General features: G+C 57.5%; 5 protein-coding genes across 5 annotated transcripts; 3 read left to right on the forward strand and 2 right to left on the reverse strand.

Annotated features, from left to right (window-relative positions):
• Positions 1–986: 986 nt before the first annotated feature.
• On the forward strand, positions 987–3140 carry BJ171DRAFT_584761 (cytochrome P450; the record flags this gene model as incomplete). Its single annotated transcript, XM_053114321.1, has 5 exons — positions 987–1255; positions 1390–1582; positions 1775–1966; positions 2114–2431; positions 2568–3140. The coding sequence occupies 5 exons, from the start codon at positions 987–989 to the stop codon at positions 3138–3140; spliced, it is 1545 nt and encodes a 514-aa protein (XP_052963944.1).
• Positions 3141–3384: 244 nt separating this feature from the next.
• On the reverse strand, positions 3385–3913 carry BJ171DRAFT_584762 (uncharacterized protein; the record flags this gene model as incomplete). The annotated part of the gene is made up of 2 exons (XM_053114322.1): positions 3385–3463; positions 3762–3913. 2 exons carry the CDS (start codon positions 3911–3913, stop codon positions 3385–3387), a joined length of 231 nt encoding a protein of 76 aa, XP_052963945.1.
• Positions 3914–4254: 341 nt separating this feature from the next.
• Positions 4255–7881, forward strand: BJ171DRAFT_196831 (uncharacterized protein). Its single transcript, XM_053106230.1, has 4 exons — positions 4255–4811; positions 5024–5132; positions 5229–6348; positions 6536–7881. The coding sequence occupies exons 1-4, from the start codon at positions 4447–4449 to the stop codon at positions 7834–7836; spliced, it is 2895 nt and encodes a 964-aa protein (XP_052963946.1). The 5' UTR covers positions 4255–4446; the 3' UTR covers positions 7837–7881.
• Positions 7882–8313: 432 nt separating this feature from the next.
• On the forward strand, positions 8314–14782 carry BJ171DRAFT_196839 (uncharacterized protein). Its single transcript, XM_053106231.1, has 19 exons — positions 8314–8561; positions 8813–9381; positions 9507–10436; positions 10558–10686; positions 10820–10855; positions 10933–11030; positions 11173–11308; positions 11534–11594; positions 11724–11802; positions 11912–12291; positions 12423–12503; positions 12607–12848; positions 12996–13148; positions 13288–13421; positions 13543–13660; positions 13761–13933; positions 14118–14169; positions 14263–14323; positions 14540–14782. Exons 1-19 carry the CDS (start codon positions 8414–8416, stop codon positions 14644–14646), a joined length of 3687 nt encoding a protein of 1228 aa, XP_052963947.1. The 5' UTR covers positions 8314–8413; the 3' UTR covers positions 14647–14782.
• Positions 14728–16364, reverse strand: BJ171DRAFT_196850 (uncharacterized protein). The gene is made up of 5 exons (XM_053106232.1): positions 16332–16364; positions 16021–16047; positions 15742–15872; positions 15317–15593; positions 14728–15135 (listed from the first exon to the last, which is right to left on the reverse strand). The coding sequence occupies exons 1-5, from the start codon at positions 16342–16344 to the stop codon at positions 14975–14977; spliced, it is 609 nt and encodes a 202-aa protein (XP_052963948.1). The 5' UTR covers positions 16345–16364; the 3' UTR covers positions 14728–14974.
• Between the last annotated feature and the right edge of the window lie 184 nt (positions 16365–16548).

A 16548-nucleotide genomic window follows, 5' to 3' on the forward strand; every position in this document is an offset into this window, starting at 1 on the left:
GCCTTTGGCTCGAGCCTGGCTGTGTTGCAGTGCTGTGTCACAGTGTTCCTGTCGGCGCTGTTCATCGAACACACCATGAAAGCGATCAATGGATCAGCGTTTGAATGGGGTTTCCGGTCGCTGCTTGCTGTGCCAGCATCTCCTCTCCGTGCAAGCCGCTCTGATCTGCGTCGTGGTAGCCGAGATCGCTCCGGGGTCGACCCGGCCAGCGCCTCCGTGGGAGTGACATCGTTCTGCTTTCTCTGTGCAGTCGACCTCCCGCTGGTGATGCAGCATTCGTCACAGATCAAGCCAGAGGACCCTGTGCGCTCAATCCCTGTGTTTCTGTTGCCTGCCCCCGGCTCGGGGTCGACATGCATTGCCTCTCGTCTCTTCCGCCATCGGCGGGTTGCCAATGGGCCAGCGCGGAACAGCGGACTGCCAGTGTTGCCAGTTGTCCGCGATGCCTTTTTTGGCGGAGAAACGAGTGCTGTTGCTGAAAGAACAGTGCTTCGCTGTCCAGGCAATGCGTCCGCTCTCCTGTTTCGCTCTTGTCCTCTGTATGAATCCGGGCTTGCTTGCTCGCACCTTCTGCATTGGGCATTGCTCCTATCCACTCTCTGCGTGTAAGCTCGTCCGTGTTGTGCTGAACCGCCTCCCGACGCGACCCTCTCAACGGACACAACCCCATTTCGCCATCCCGCCATCTCGCCATCGCCTTGGCTGCGGGCTGTCTCTGCCGGCGGTGGCGGAGACGTGGCCTGTCGCAGATCCCTCGTCTCTCCCACCCGCCCGATGGCGGAAAAAACGCCGCCAGCCAGCCAGCCAACCAGCCAGCCACCAGCGCCGACCCCGCCAACCCGCGCTTTTTTCCACCGCTCGCCATATCGTCCCGCATAAATCTCATCTGCCTCCCCTCGCGACGGTTCAGGAGCCAGAGTCCCACTCCCAGGAACACCCTCGCTCGAGACCACATCGACTCGGCCCCGCCCTCACTCGGATCCATCATGTCCGTGCTCTCGCTCTTCCCTGTCCGTCTGATGGACTCGAATGTCCACGCGCTCCTCCTGTCCCTTGTGGGCTACCTCCTGGGAATTGCCGTCGCTTTGGCTCTGACATGCTACGTCGCATCGGTGGTGTACTGGCTGCGATCCCCGTTGCGCAAGCTGCCTGGCGCTGGTGAGGGATTCCCTTCCATCTTCCTGGGCTCGTTCTACTGGCTGTTCCGCTGCAAGCTTGGCAAATACCACGCCGCCATCAGGGAGCTCCATGAAAAGTAGGTTTCCCGATGGGTTTACCGGCCGCTGTGTCGGTTGCTGTTTCCTCATGCTCATGCCGTCCCTGTTGCTCTTGCACCTGCCCTGGTACCTGTCTCTGACTGCACTGCTGACGATATCCATGCCACCCCAGATATGGCCCTGTCGTTGCCCTGGACTACAAGGTCGTCTCGGTCTCCGACCCCCAGCTCACCAAGAAGATCGTCTATACCCTCGATCTTCCCAAGGCGCCGACCTACCGCAAGTTCAAGTTCACGGGCACCGAGGTCCTGGCCATGTTTGCCTCCAATGATGTCAAATACCACAGGATGCTCAAAAGAACGATCGTAAGTGTCTGACTGCATCGATCTTGACCGGGCGAAGCTCACTGGCTAAGCCCTGGGCTCTGGCTGCTACGGTCTGTGAACGATCGGGTCTCGTTTGCAACTTGAGGGCGTAGCCTTTGGAGCAGCGCTTGTGCACACTCAGTGATGGTGAGAGGCATCGTTGGGCTCACATTCCGAGCTTTGTGTGTGCAGGACCAGGGCCTGAGCATCAAGGCCCTGAACTCGATGGAGCCACTCGTCCAGGATTGCATCCTCAACACCATCGAATACGCCAAGAGCATCCAGGACGGCTCTGGATCCGGCAGGCTCGACATCTGGGCCCTTGCCAGCCGGTTCACCGTCGATGTCATTGGGCAGGTTGCCTACGGGTCTGATTTCGAGATGGTGAGTCGTCGGCTGCTTGTCTTTTGCCCGCCTGTCTTGATCCCCTGCAACACTCTCTCGCTTGAGTTGGCCGTTCTCCACACGACCCCACTTTTCTGATTCTCCTTGTCAATCCGCCCGTGCTCTTTACTGTTTGCCTGCATATAGATTCTCAAGAACCAGAATGAGGTCGTCGACAGCATCTACTGGATCGCCAACTACCTGAGCTACAAGATGGTCGTGCCTCTCTTCCATCGCATCCCCTTCCTTGGCATCAACGAAACAAACCGCAGAAAGACCGAATACGTCAACAAGATCGTCAAGGGTCTCATCCACGAGCGCAAGTCCGGCAAGACCTGGCGCAATGACTTTTTGCAGCACATCATCGAGGCCACCGACTCGGAGACGGGCAAGCACCTGAGCGAGGCCGAGATCTTTGCCAACACGCTGATGCTGTTTCTCTCCGGCACCGAGAGCACCTCGAACGTAAGTCCCCCGCGCCCACACTGCTCATCGCCCACACTGCTCATCGCCCACACTGCTCATCGCCCACACTGCTCATCGCCCGCATTGCTCGTTACCAAACTAACAAGCTGACGCCGATTCTCTGATCCCCCCACAGACTATTGGCTTTGCTTTCATTCGCCTCCTTACCGCCCCGCATGCCCTCAAGAAACTCCAGGACGAGCTGGATGGCGCCGAGCTTGATCCCCGGACCCAGTCCATTAGCTATGCCACCGCAAAGAACCTCCCGTACCTCACTGCCGTTCTCCAGGAGACCATGCGAATGGATCTGGCCTTTGCCTTTGGAGTCGGCCGAGAGGCGACCGAAGACATGGATCTTGGCGGCCACTTTATTCCCAAGGGAACCCTGATCAACGTCGCCCTCTATCCTCAGCACTACAACCCCAAATACTGGAAAGATCCCGACGTCTTCAACCCTGACCGCTTCCTGGATCTCAACGACGAAGGCGCCAAGCTTCAAGACATGGGCTTCACGCCCTTCTCGATGGGCTCGCGCACATGTGTCGGCAAGAACCTGGCCTGGATGGAGATGCGTCTGTTCATCGCCAACTTCCTGCGGTACTTTGACATTACCGATATCGAGGGCCAGTCCAAGGAACAGAGCAGCTTCCTGACCCTGAGTCTCAAGTTCCCCGAGTACAACATTGCCGTCAAGCCGCGCAAGATCTAGTCCAGTCCACCTGCCCGCTCGCCAGCGCTTGCTCTGCCTTGCTGATGCTAGTATCTGATCCAGAGTCCCCTGCCTCGCTTTGTATGCGCCCTCCCCGAACGGTGTGCTTCAATACACCATGTTTGACAGTTACATTTCACACAAATCGAAAGGAGGTGACACCCGTTTGACTTTGCTATGGGTCCTGAATAAACCAGAGGTGCCCAAGAGTCTCGTTCGACCTGACTCTCTTGATGTCGAGAAATCACGGAGCTGGCGAACCTGTCGAAAGCATATCGGATCTCGAGACGGTGCTCTGCAAACCACCAACAGGCATTGTCAGACTGTGGAAGGATGCATATGGGTACTGCCCCATCCCGCTCTGAGCTGGCTGTATGATCCGAATCGGCCCATGAATATGCGGCGGATTGACCAATATTCGTGTTATAGCATGAGTTCCGGCGCAGGTACAAATGGGTATCAGCACAACACGATGCAATGTTGGCCTCGCTTGCTTTGCTTGTTCCGTGCGCACTTGTCGACGTGAATGCAGCTGCTCGCGGTTTGACATGTGCTGGCTCGGTTGTTCGGGAGAGGAATATAGGCCCGGTTGAGGGACTGTCTGACCTTGTTGCCGCTCACTCGGGAGTGAGGAAGCCAAACTTGCGGGCAGCGCTTCGCTGGCGCATGTCCTCGGCGTTGTCTGCCAAGCTGTCGTCGACAATGGGTGTTGTCTGGACGGTGCCGACCAGGACAAGAAGAGCAGCAAGCGTCAGGAGCATCGAGAGCTTCATGGCGACACAGACCAGGGATTTGATGAGCAAGACAGGGACGGTTCGGCGGCAAAGCGTCTTCGATAGGTGCAGGAGCAAGTGCGGGTGCAGGAGCAAGTGCGGGTGCAGGAGCAAGTGCAGGAACAGGGGCATCCCGCCCCTATTTCAGCGTCTGGGCCGGGGCGGGCATCTGGGCTGGTGCGATCATGGAAGGTCCTGTCGAAGGCCGCCCCAGCTTGCAAATACTCCGTGTTTGGGCAACAACGGGGCGCAGATCGAGTGTGGATCGAGTGCATGGATCGAGTGCGCGGGTTGTTGGTTGCTGGCTCACCAGCGGGCTCCGCATCGCTCCTCGCCAACCTGCCTGTCACCCATCCGCCTGAAGCAGCGACCCCACAGTCAGCTCCGGAGCAACCGGCCGGGCTCTGCCGAGGTTCCATTCGAAGGACACCCCCCTCCTCCATCACAGCATCGCAGCATCACAGCATCAATCATCAGCAGCAGAGGCGGCCGCAGTCCCAATCGCCCGATCGATCAAACCCGTCATTCAAGCCATGATTCTGAATCAGATGCAAGTCCATGGCGCCGACTCCCCTCCTGAGGATTTGCCGCTCCTCTTCAACCGTACCGACGGCGAGGCCATTCTGTTCTACGTCCAGGCTGGTCCACGGCGGTCCAAGATCGTTGCGCATATCGAGAAGCATGGTGGCAAGGTCGTCCAGGCCTCAGGCAGCGAGGCGTTCTGCATCGTGGTCCAGGAATCGGCTCTGCTCGCCAAGAACCGCAGCGACCTCAGCGACCCCGCTGGAGGACCCGTCTTCCTGCCCGAACAGTTCATCTATGACTGTGTTCGGTACGGCCGCTTCCTTGACCCAGAAGACTATGCCCGTCCCCAGCTCCCCGTGTCGGTGCCCATCAAGTACGTTGTCGCCGGCGAGTCAAAGCAGCCGGATGATGATTGCGATTGGGAGACGATCGAGACCTTGAGCTAGCGTGGTGCCTCGATCGTGCGTCGTTCTCTGGTGTCTCGCTGACCCACATGTGCGTCGGTAATCTGCTCGCACCAACCTCCTTCCGAACTTGGATGTTGCTGACGGTTCGCCACCTGCTCATCAAACCAACGCAATCCAGGCGCGAAAAGTTCACCCCTGAGCAGGACGATATTCTTCTCCGAGTTCTGCTGAAAAACTACCCAAACAACCTCGGTGGAAACAAAATCTATAAAGATCTAGCGCAGGAGGTAGGCATCTTGCGCATCATCCGGGGCACCGCTCGATCGACCCGTCCAAGATGACTCATACTCGCCGATCCGGCATTCTCCGGCATTCTCCGCCAGCAAAACGGCATCGGCCATACATGGCAGGCCTGGCGCCAGCGCTATGCCATAAAGTTCAAGAGGATGTTCTCCGACCCGGACAATGTTATGCGTCTCAAGCACCGCTTTCCCGGCGAGTTTCCCGAGGTATCCCCGAGCCTTTCTCGTGCTGGGGCACCATCCACCACACCAACGAGCCCTCGCCATCAGATGCCCACGGAACACCCGCCGGCTTCGGACACAACGCCGCAGCGGGATGATTTGGACGTCGCCGAGCTGTATGCGTCACAGGAGAGCCAGAGCGGCTCTGGCGCCCCTTCTCAGGGCCCTAGCATTGCCCCAAGCCATCAATCGGACCGCCACCAGAGCCAGAACGAAATCCTATCCCAACACTCCGTCCTCACAAGCCCCAAAGCCATGGTGACGGACTTGCCGTCAGATTCGCAGCTTACCGCAGACCTAGAGGATCTGTTCGCGACCCAGGGCTTTGCTGCAAATAACCCCGACGACGCCAGCTCGCAGATGCAGTTTGCCGAAGACGAAGCCGCAACGCAGGCACAGTCATCAAGCGACCATGCAAACCCATCGGACACAGCGATGGACCACAGCATGGACATTTTCGATGGCGATGTCTTTTTAACTCAACCTGCGGCATCATTCACCGAAATCGTCGAAGCGACCTTGCTGGCGTATGTGACTGCTGGCATCCAAGCCAGGACAGAACTATCGGCTGGAATGAGTGAAATCGCGCCCGCTTTGCCTGCTGATGTGCTGGGGGGCGATAGAAGCAACGACACAGAGCCTCAGCATGGGTCCCATCGACCTGCTGGCGATTCGACGGTGCCAGACCACACTCATGCGGACAGCGCAAGCGATCGAACAGAAGAAGACGAGGGCCAAGAGAGCGACGACGACTTTGTGCATCCGTGCCCTGAGCTCGGCGACGCTATCTTGCAGCCCAATTTGGAGGGCCCGGTGATGAGTGAGCCGGCCGAGTCTGATGAAGCAACCGATTCGGAACAATCCAAGAATCAGTCTGGCGAACGCAACGAGGAAATCAATTGTCGCAGCGAGAGAGCCAACGGTCACAGCGAAGGAATCAGCAATCACAGCGACGAAACCGGTACTCTACTGAAAAGAGGTCAGGCTGCCGATTTCTGGGTCAACCGTCTGCCTCTGCACGCTGACCGCTTTGTGTATGATGTGCAGCGCCCCCACACCACACCACCGCGGTCCATGTAGCAATCGACTGCATCCATGACCTGAGATCCACAGCGCAACCGCATGCTTGGTTCTGCGTGCTCACGGCCTTCACTCTTGCTTTTTAGGCGAAGTAACTGCCATTTTCTGGGAGGATGACACCGCAAACAACCATGAAGCCGACCTCGTTCCGCGCGCCGCCAGCCCTGGATATGGCGATGAGCCACCAGAGGACGATGTCTCGAAATTGGCCGTTGCCGCTGCAAATGCCGTGGACAAGCACACTGAGATTCATGAGGATCGTGGGCCTCGGCTCGCTTCTGAAGCTGCTCCCGATCCAAGCGCGAGCCAGGGCCAGACCTCACAGCCGGTCGAATCCGTGGCTGAGGCGGCAGAACCCAGACGGCCCAGCGGTCCTCCTGGTCCCATCAATGAGCGAAGCGCTCCCGCCACTCATGGACGAACCTTTGATCCAGTTGTCGTCATTGACAGCAGCGCCGACGTACGTGTGCTGCGCAAGTCTCGCCAAGTCGCCACAGGCAGCAAAAATGACAGCCGTCTGCGCTCAGCAAGCCCTGTGTTCCGCAGACCAAGCCTCGTCAAGACCAGCAGTGCAAGCGCAAGGCTTTCGAACCCGCAAATCGACCACCGGTTTCCGCAGCAAGCCGAGAGAGACCGAGTCAGTGCACCATCAGCAAAGCGCAAACGAGAGCATAGTGGAGCGCACGCCCTGTCGCCTGGTCGATTCGACAAGCGAGTAAAGGCCGGCGATGCACCCACTGGCCCTCAGCGTGTGCTGAACACCCCCTCACACGAAGAACCGTCAGGCAGCGAGTTACTCGTCATTTCCGACGATAACGAGCCAGAAGAAAGGAGCAGAGCGCGACTGTCAGCAGCGGCCATGAGACGCCGTGAAAAACAGGCCGCCAAATCCTCGTCCATGGCGATGGATCTCGATTCCGAGCCATACAGCCGAGCACACTCCGATCGTCGGTTGCGAACACCCAATCCCCCCGCGAACCAACGGCGGAAGGCGATCGTCAGTCCGCTCGGCAAGCCCATCCGGGTTACAAACAATGCCAAGCACGACTACATGCAGGAATTCAAGCGCCTCGAACAAGACTTTGAGGGGCAATTCAAATACAGAGACATACGGCGGGCATGTTTTATGGCAAGTGGATGTCTCTACAAAGCCCGCAAGATCCTCGAACACAACTTTGATTTGGCACAGCTGGATCCTGCCCTTCGCAAGCTGATCTTTGACGAGTCGGACGACCAGATCATTCGCCAGCGGCAGAACGAGCAGCACTGGAACGAGCGCCCGGTGTTTGATGCCTTTTTGTCTCTTGAACGGCGCAAAAGCGAGGCGATCGTGTCGAGACGGCGGTGGTGGCTCGAAACCATGGACAAGGCCGCACCTGGATCATGAAGCTGCCGTGGTCTGGCGACTCAGATGCCCAAGCACATATTGAGCAAGCTCTGCCACATGCGAGACCCTATCTGCGGACGACCTGTTCCATCATTGCAGCTGCCCACGGTTACGTCTGCTGCACTTTGCTCTGTTGGCGCTTCCGCAACACTGCTCGAACATGCCTCTGACCCCAAGCAGCCGACACAGCCGAGACACTGTGGATTGTTGCAGCTTTGCTCCCTCCCCCTCGCCGAATGCAGCCACAGGTCCAAAACAAACATGGGACATTGCGCAGGATGCATATGCGTGCGTCCATTCGCATCCAAAACAGGGGCAGTCGAAAGCGAATCCTGGTGCCCGTTTGCACTGAATAAACTGAGCCATGGTGAAGCAGCTTGGGTGGTGCTTTGTGCTGTTCACGCCGCCGTGCGTCAGAGACCCCGGCGATCGACTCGTTGGCCACGCGACAGGCGCTGTATATAGCCAAATAAGGAAATCCGACACACACACACGTCAGATCGGCGGCATTCGAGAGGCGGCGAAGGTTGTGTCTGCAGACTTCTTGCTCAATCGACTCGACACCGCACCCGAAAGCATGGCCGAGCCGCCCAAGAAGCCACCTGCGCTTTTCACCGACATTGGCTGGGAAGAGGACGATGCTCATGGCGAGGTCAACGCCGACGAAGAGGCCTGGAGTGCTGTGCGCGAGGAGGAGCAAACGAGCGAACTTCGCGATCCAGCCGGTGAGCAGCGCTATCCGCCCGCATCCAGGATTTCCGCCGGAGAAGACTACAGATGCCCGACCGGCTCATTTTGAGACAGGCACACACTGATCTGGACGTCGTTGCTAGCTGTGTCGTCGTTGGACCTCTGTCGCACTGGCCTTAATTGCATTGGATCTTGGCTGACGGCCTCTGCTTTGCTCCGGCTCCCTTTCGTCGGCCGCATCTCTCCCACAATCGCACGGATCATGCCGGCGGCCGCAACCGACCAGAGATCATGTTTTCAAAACCGAGTGGCAATGTTCGAAGAAACCTGTTTGCGACGTACCATGGCCAGGACGGCGACGACGACGGGGATGCAAATCAGGCCGGGGCCCTGCATTCCGACCCCTCAAGCCCACTCCCCATCAACTCGTCGCCGCTGAGAAACGCACAAAGCAGCCGGCCTGGGGCCCCCGTTCCCAGCGACCTCGACAGCTCCTTCTCCCTGACCAACTTCCCCGTCGTCCGCCCCCTGTTTGGATCCCCAAACCAACAAAGCCAACTGAGTCAGCGATCGACACAGCGAACACGCTCGGGACTCGACGGCGACTCCAGCGACGATGATGAGGTTTTGACCGCGGGCCATCCGTCGGACTCGGACTCTGATGCGGAAATGCTGACGCTAGCGCCGACACTCTCATCGCTACACGGAGCCCAATCTGCAGAGGAGACAACGAGGCTGACGAACATGGGCAGGCGGACTACTACAGTCGTACCAAAGCCAGCCAGCAGGGTTCTGCTGACGATGGACTCGGACTCCGAGCCTGAGACCGAAGCCAACCCCGTGGCAGGCGAGCAGGTCTGTCTCAACTGGCTTGATATGGTGCAGCCGTCGATCGTGGTTGACGCCAATTTGAAGGTCCTTCGGACGTCGTTACTTCTGTTAACTCGATGCGGCGATGCACTCTGGTATTCTCTGCACAGGGGATCCTTGGGCGAGACTTGATACCAGCAGAGCGTACAGCGCCAACACTAATCGGACCCGGCCCCGATGTCGGTGTGAGCCGAAATGCCGCCGGAAATAGCATCGATCGCCAAGCTGAGCTGTACCGAACTGGGACTGGGGCTACCGGAAGCCTATCCACGCAGCGACTGATGAGCTCGGACGATGACTCTGATCCCGAGCTGCGGGAGGAAGAGCAGCGACGACTCCTTGAGAAGCGCCTGGGCAAGCGCCGATTGGAAGACAGCTCAACTGCATTTCTCCAACAGCACCATGCGCGCAGCGGCCCACAGAGGAGCACCGCCGAGTCCCCAAGCCAACCCCATCTGTCGCAGCTTTCACACACACCACTCGACTCCCTTGACGAAGTCCTGACGTATCCAGGCGGTGAATCGGATCAAGAGAGCCCGGCGCCGTCGGCGTATCCGCTTCGTGCGAAGAAGACCTCCAGGTCTTCAAAGGAAACAGGGCCTCTGGTCCCTTCCCCCACCACAACGAAAACCAAACCTTCGGCTGTCTCGACGGTCAAAGACTACCGGATCGTCCCCGACTCGGCCGGTGTTCACTTGGCAGTCTCATCGGGCGGAACGCGGATGTACTTTGCGTTCGGTGCGGATGTTCGACGACAGGCAAAGATCTCTGAATTGGTCACCTCCGAACGCTCGAATCCAACAAGCAAAGGCCTCCTTGGCGTCGACATCGCGCGACTGATGAGCGAGTGCGAAAAAGAAAAGGAGCTCGAAGCAATTGGATATAATGAGCGAGCCCAAGTCACCACAGCAGAAGTTATGGCCCGCAATCCGGAACCGAAACAGGACCCAGGTGTGTCACACGACAAAGCGAAGCATCGGCACGACCTCTTTGTCAACAAGTACTCGCCACGGACCTATATCGACCTTGTCGGAGACGAGGTGAGAGTATCCGACTTGCTCATCTGATGAACGACGCCGTAGATCCGAGTCCACTGCCTCGGGTATGCCCCCCCCCCTGACCTCGAGCACCAACTCATACGCGGCTCTTATCTACACTCAGTCGATCAATCGTGAAGTGCTGATATGGGTCAAGGAGTGGGAGTATTGTGTGTTTGGCAAATCATCGAGAAGCACTGCCCATCAACTCTCGAAGACCCGCAAGCGCACAGGCGATGGTGGCAACGAAATGGTAGGCGCCCGGGTCAAGTGGACCTAAAACGAGCAATACGCCCTCCTGTTGACTGATGGACGATGGGCAAATGATCCCTTGGTCAGCCACCGACTGACTACTCTTGCTGTCCGCATCGCTCGCCGACTCACAGGCCAACACCGATCCTCTGCATCGCCCCTCCAAGCGAGTAGGTGTTTCTTATGATTACACTGGGCCCGATGTTGCCACGGCTGCCTAACATGTGAGCTTGTCTCTATGTGGCAGATTCTTATGCTCTCAGGCCCACCGGGATTCGGCAAGACAACCCTTGCTAATGTCGTGGCAACCCACTGCGGATACAACGTGATCGAAATCAACGCCAGGTTTGCTCTTGCTCTGATTGCGTGGCTGCTATTGCGTGCTTTGTACTATAGACTGGATGGCTCTTGGCCCAAGCATCGCGTGCAGTCCGCCCCACCAGTCCAGACTCTGACATCTGTGCCAACGACTTTTCACGCGATGTAGCGACGACCGCACCGGGGACATGCTATCGAGGAAGCTCAAGGGTGCACTCGAATCGCATTCCATCAGCGGATCTAGGCCAAACTTGATTATTATTGACGAGATTGACGGCGCGAGCGCATCGGGCGCTGGTGATCAGGTATGGATCTTGCTGGCTACTCTGAACGCGAGTTTAGAGCGTGGGGTGTGAAGGTTTTGGGGAGAAGAAGCAATGGATTAATCGGACGGCTCGGTTGCTGCAGTGCTGATGCGCGCACCTCAAGCCTATAATTTTGCTGCTGCTTGTAACCGACTGTGGCCGACTGTGGCCGACTGTAACCGACTGTGGCCAACTGTGACCGACGCTTCTCCTCCTGCGTTCTAGAACTTTATCAAAGTCCTGACCGATCTGGTCAACTCAGACAGCAAGGCCCCCGCCGACGGAGGTAATGGATGCGCCCCGAGTGTTCCTGGTTTCTGAGATGCATCACAGCGACATTGAGTGCTTGTGAAGCAAATCCTGGATTCACCATCTGACGACGTGTCTTCCAACGCATCTTGCGATCATGAACCAGATGGCTCCGCAGCGGATAAAGGAAAGAAAAAGAAGGGCACTGGTCTCCTGCGACCCATCATCTGCATTTGCAACGACCCGTAAGTCACACCAAAGCTCGCTCGCTTTGGAGGCGAAGCTGGAGGCATGCCCAGCAGGATACTGACTTGATGTGGCTCTCTCGTTGGCGGATACAAAAAACACACTCAGGTATGCCCCGGTCCTCCGAAATCTGCGTATGATCGCACACATGGTCAACTTCCAGAAACCGGCAATGAAGCTCCTGGCCAAGCGCATCTACGACATTTGCCGATACGAGGGGATCCAGACGGACCTGCGGGCCTCCATGGCGCTCTGCGAAATGACCGAGGGCGATATTCGCAGCTCGCTGAATACGATTCAATTCATCCAGAAAAAGTTCTCGGTCATGAACATGGATACGCTGAAAACGGTCGACGTTGGTCACAAAGATATGCAGCGCTCGCTATTCCGAGTGTGGGATGACGTCTTCACCATCACGAGCGCCTCGAAGCGATCCAGTTTAGGGCGCCGGCCCGATCACGACTCGGCCGTGCGAGTCGATCCAAAAGGTTTAGCATGTCCCCTCACCGCCGGCACTCTGCATTGCATCGCATCCCATCGTGCATGGTAGCGCAGATCTCGACAGCCTTTGGGATCATCGTGCCCCTGACTAACTCGAGGCGCTGTGCTGCTGTACCAGCCGAGGACCTGTCGAATCGCTTCATCTCGCGGATCTTTGCGCTTGTCCATGCCAGCGGAGAGTATGACAAGGTCATGATGGGTAAGGAGAGCAACACTATGCAGTGTTGGAGGGCAGCGCGGCGATCAATGGCATGCTGCCTCGCCCCGGACAGGACGCAGCTGACGGCCTGCTTTGCCCCCAGGCTGCTTCCATAACTATCCCCGCATGAACGTGTTCGACACCACAAGCACCCTCAACAGCGGCGCGCCCTCAAAGATCGAGCAGGCTCTGGACTGGATGTACTTTTATGATCAAGTCCATCGTCGCGTCCAGCACCACCAGTACGACTTTGCGGCGTACTACCCGTCCGTCATCGCAACCTTCCATCGGCTATTTTCGACGACCTTGCCGCCAGCGATCGAATACCCACGGCGAGAGCTCGAGGTTGGTTGCACAGCGAGGATGATGGAGATCTAGAAACACAGGGCTCGAGCCCGAGCCAATCTTTGTCCGCCAGCCGAAACCAAGGGCCGGGTCACCTTGGATGTAAGCGATGGCCTTCATGACTAAAGCTGTGATCTCTTCCCACAGAATCTCCAAAAGACGGCGGGCTTGCAGAACATCTCGCAGTCATTCCTCCACAGCATGTCGTCAGGAAGCCGGCGGCGCTGGACCAACGAACCCATGGTCATCATGGAGTTGCTGCCCTTCTTGTTGCGCATCGTCTCGCCAGAGATGCGGCAAGTGAGTACACACAGCGGCCTTTCTTGCATCATGAACCCCAGATGGGGGTGTTGCGCGCGACAGCGTGGGAAGCGGGGCGACATACGCAAGCGACAGGGCTGACACATCGGTGGCTTGCTCGTGGCTACTGGCTCTGCAGGGAAACGTGCAGCTTCTCAAGGCCGAGGAGAAGGCAGTCCTGGACCGCCTGGTGGACATCATGATCGACTTTGGCCTCCAGTTCCGCCAGCAGAAGCGCTCTGACGAGGCAGCATACAGCTATCGCTTGGATCCGTAAGTTGATCTGGCGGATCTGCTTTTGGAGGCTGGGATATCTTTGCTCTCCAACCTTCACCGACGAACCGACGCGAGCCTCCCACAATCGACAAACCCACTAAACACTTCTCCTGCGCAGGCCGATCGATACTTTCATCCAGTCATTTTCGAATGGCTCGGTTGGATTCGACAGCATTGCGGCGCCAAAGAATATTTTACCGTGGCCATACGCCATCAAGCAAATGATCGCTCAGGAGGTTTGTTGGACGCGAGACGGCTTTGGCATATGATTGGCCGGAGCAACTTCCTTGATATGTCATCGGTTGATGAAAGTAACGTTCCGCTGTCCTCGCCCAGATCGAAAAAGAGCGACTGATCCGGACAGAGCTCCACACTCGCGAACGAGCGGGCACTGCAGCACCCGCAGTCGACGAAAGGGGGATCACTGGTGGCAAGCGAGTCGTTGCTGGGTCGTCAAGTGCAAAGTTTGGTTCTCCAACCAAGTCAAGAGCAGCGCACGCCCCGGCGGGGTGAGTTGGGCTTTTGTCGCTCTCTGAGTAGCGATAATCATCAGCGATTGCTGGATCAGGGTCGCCACCAAGCAAAGGCGGGAGCACTTATGATGCCGTTGTGCTGCCGTCGTCATGATTGCCACCGTTGCCGACTGCATTTGGATGCTCAATATCCTGCTCCGCTTTTCCTTCTACTTCTAAGGCTCAAGTCGCCCAAGTTGGTCCCCAAGAAGCTCGACATTGAGTCAGAGGCTGTAAGTGAATTCGCCCGTGCAAGTGAGAATGTGGCTGGGAGCAAGAGGTGCTTTCCAGGCAAAAGTAACCCGGTGTATCCAAAATGCATACAGGTTGCGAGAGACTTTTTCGGCCGGCCGATTCTGGTGGATCAGAAGAAGCAGGAGAAAGAGAGTAAGCATGCCTGCGACTCGCGAATCGGATTGTATTGCGTTACGCAGGGAGGGAGTGTAGCTCAGGGGGGGAGGAAATATGGCTCTGTCTTGAGAAGATGGCGAGAGGGTTACTGCGGCTTGCACCAACTGCAAAGTCCAACCTCCAAATCAAGAGCGCAATCTGCATGGTAAAGACAGTGACTCAGCCCGATTTCCGAACTGCGGTGGCCAACAGATGCGGCAGCAAATGCGGATCCCAAGCCCCAGGTTACCTACAAGTTCAACGAAGGATTCTCGAATGCTGTGCGGAAACCCTTGCTGATGAGTCAGCTGCTCGGATGATGGTCTTGTCGGCACGCAATCAGGCGGTGGCCGCAGCGATCGACATCGGAGCCGGTGCTCTCCGGCTTTGGGACGCTTTGGACAGTATGAAGGCTCAGTGCACAGATTATATTGGAATTCGAAGGATGTTGTCAAAGCGTCGCGATGTCGGACAAGATGCAGAATGAGCGCGACAGCAAATGTTCTGCTGGACCATGCGGAGGTGGAAGGGTGTGCGGCGACTGGACCAAAGGCCGACGAGCGGGGGAACGAGAAAGTGCAGATGCAGTTGAATGTGGATGATCGACTCGCCGACCGAGATGCGTGTATGGCTCGAGTCAACACAAGACTATTTTTTGTCGTCGGGCTCCTGGTCCTTGAGCTCCTGGGCCTTGAGCTTGGCCTGGGCGTTTCTCAGATTTTTGGAAGCATCGATGCCCGCGCGCTGGGCAAGCTGGTACTCCTCGATGGCCTCGGTGATACGTCCAAGGGAATCCAGAACGACGGCATCTGAGCGAGATCCAGTCCCATCATTTTCCAGGTGCAGCGATGAGCGAGTCGATTGCGAAAGAGAAACGCGGCAAGTGAAGGACGAGATTCAGCACGGAAGAATGAGATTGCGGACCGGGCACAGTGTGCACGAGCGACGAAAGCCTCGGCGATCGCACAGGATCGCTCGAAGTGTACTCACAGTTATAGTGGATCTCGCCGTCAAGAGGCTCGATCAAGAGAGCCTCCTTGTAATGAAAGACAGCCTGGTCAGCGTCCTTCATGACGAGGGCAAAGACGTTGGCCAGGTTCACATGGGCATCTGCTCGCGGGGACATCTCCAGCGAGCGCTTCCAGGCCGAGATGGCCTTCTCGTGCTTGCCGAGCGAGTAGTAGCAGTTGGCCACATTGTAGTAGCCATCGCCAGTAGGCTTGGAAAAGACCGACTTTTCATAGGCCTCCAGGGCACCGGCACAGTCCTGCAGAAGCGGCAGAGTTGCAGAGACAAGGGGTGGGGTGAGTGTCTGGATAATGCTGTGGGGACGGCGTCATGTTCTAGGATGCCACAGCACCATGCGAAGAAGGATGGTCGCTATGTACGATCCTCCAGGGCCGAGGTGCACTTACTCCCTCGTTCCAGAGCTTGTGGCCGTGCTCGAACCACTCTTGCGCCTTCTCGGCCATAGGATCCGAGGTCGCAAATCCAGCAGCGCCGCTTGAGGGCGAGGCAGCATGCGATGCATAGCGAACGGCAGCCTCTGTTGTGAGCCGCAGAAGAGAGCGCCGGTTTGCGTGAGCGAGAATCCGTGACAGCCGATAAGATCGATTGCAAATGGCAGGGGAAGAGGCAGCAGGGCCAGGAGAGGAGTTTGTTGACCAGGGCAAGGTGCAGAGATCGAGACTTACTGGCGAGGTTGTTGGAGGGATGCCAGACTAACGGCGCAAGCGATCGAGAGCCAGGGTTGGTTGCGGATGCGTTCGGGGACAGGTCGGAGGTGCCAAAGGCATGCGCCCGGAACGAGTTGGTTGATCCAAAGCGACCCATCGCCAAATATCGACGGTGACGATGGAGATGGGGCGAGAAGCATCAGCGGACCGGTTTCCATATTCCAGGGATCTGACCAGCAGCGACTCGACGAATTCAGGGCAGACTGATCGGGCCGAGGCCCAACAGCGGTCGAGCATCGCTGTCGAGTCACGATGATGAGGATACTTGCCCACTCTCATCATCCTCGAGCTGGTGCCCAGCAGCAGCTGAGGGCCATGCGAGGGCACCTTGGACGAGATGATTGGGATGTAGCGAGAGAACATGGTCGGGGAAATCTTCATGGCGGGAGGCAGAGGGCAGATTGGGTGGAGGGGCGGGCAAGAAGAAGGGAGATCGAGTCCGTCAGAAAGGAGGGAAAAAAAAAAACTGAGCCGAGACTGCGACGG

The sequence above is a fragment of the Polychytrium aggregatum genome (genome assembly GCF_025602895.1).
Source record: "Polychytrium aggregatum strain JEL109 chromosome Unknown BJ171scaffold_36, whole genome shotgun sequence".
NCBI classification, from domain to species: domain Eukaryota; kingdom Fungi; phylum Chytridiomycota; class Chytridiomycetes; order Polychytriales; genus Polychytrium; species Polychytrium aggregatum.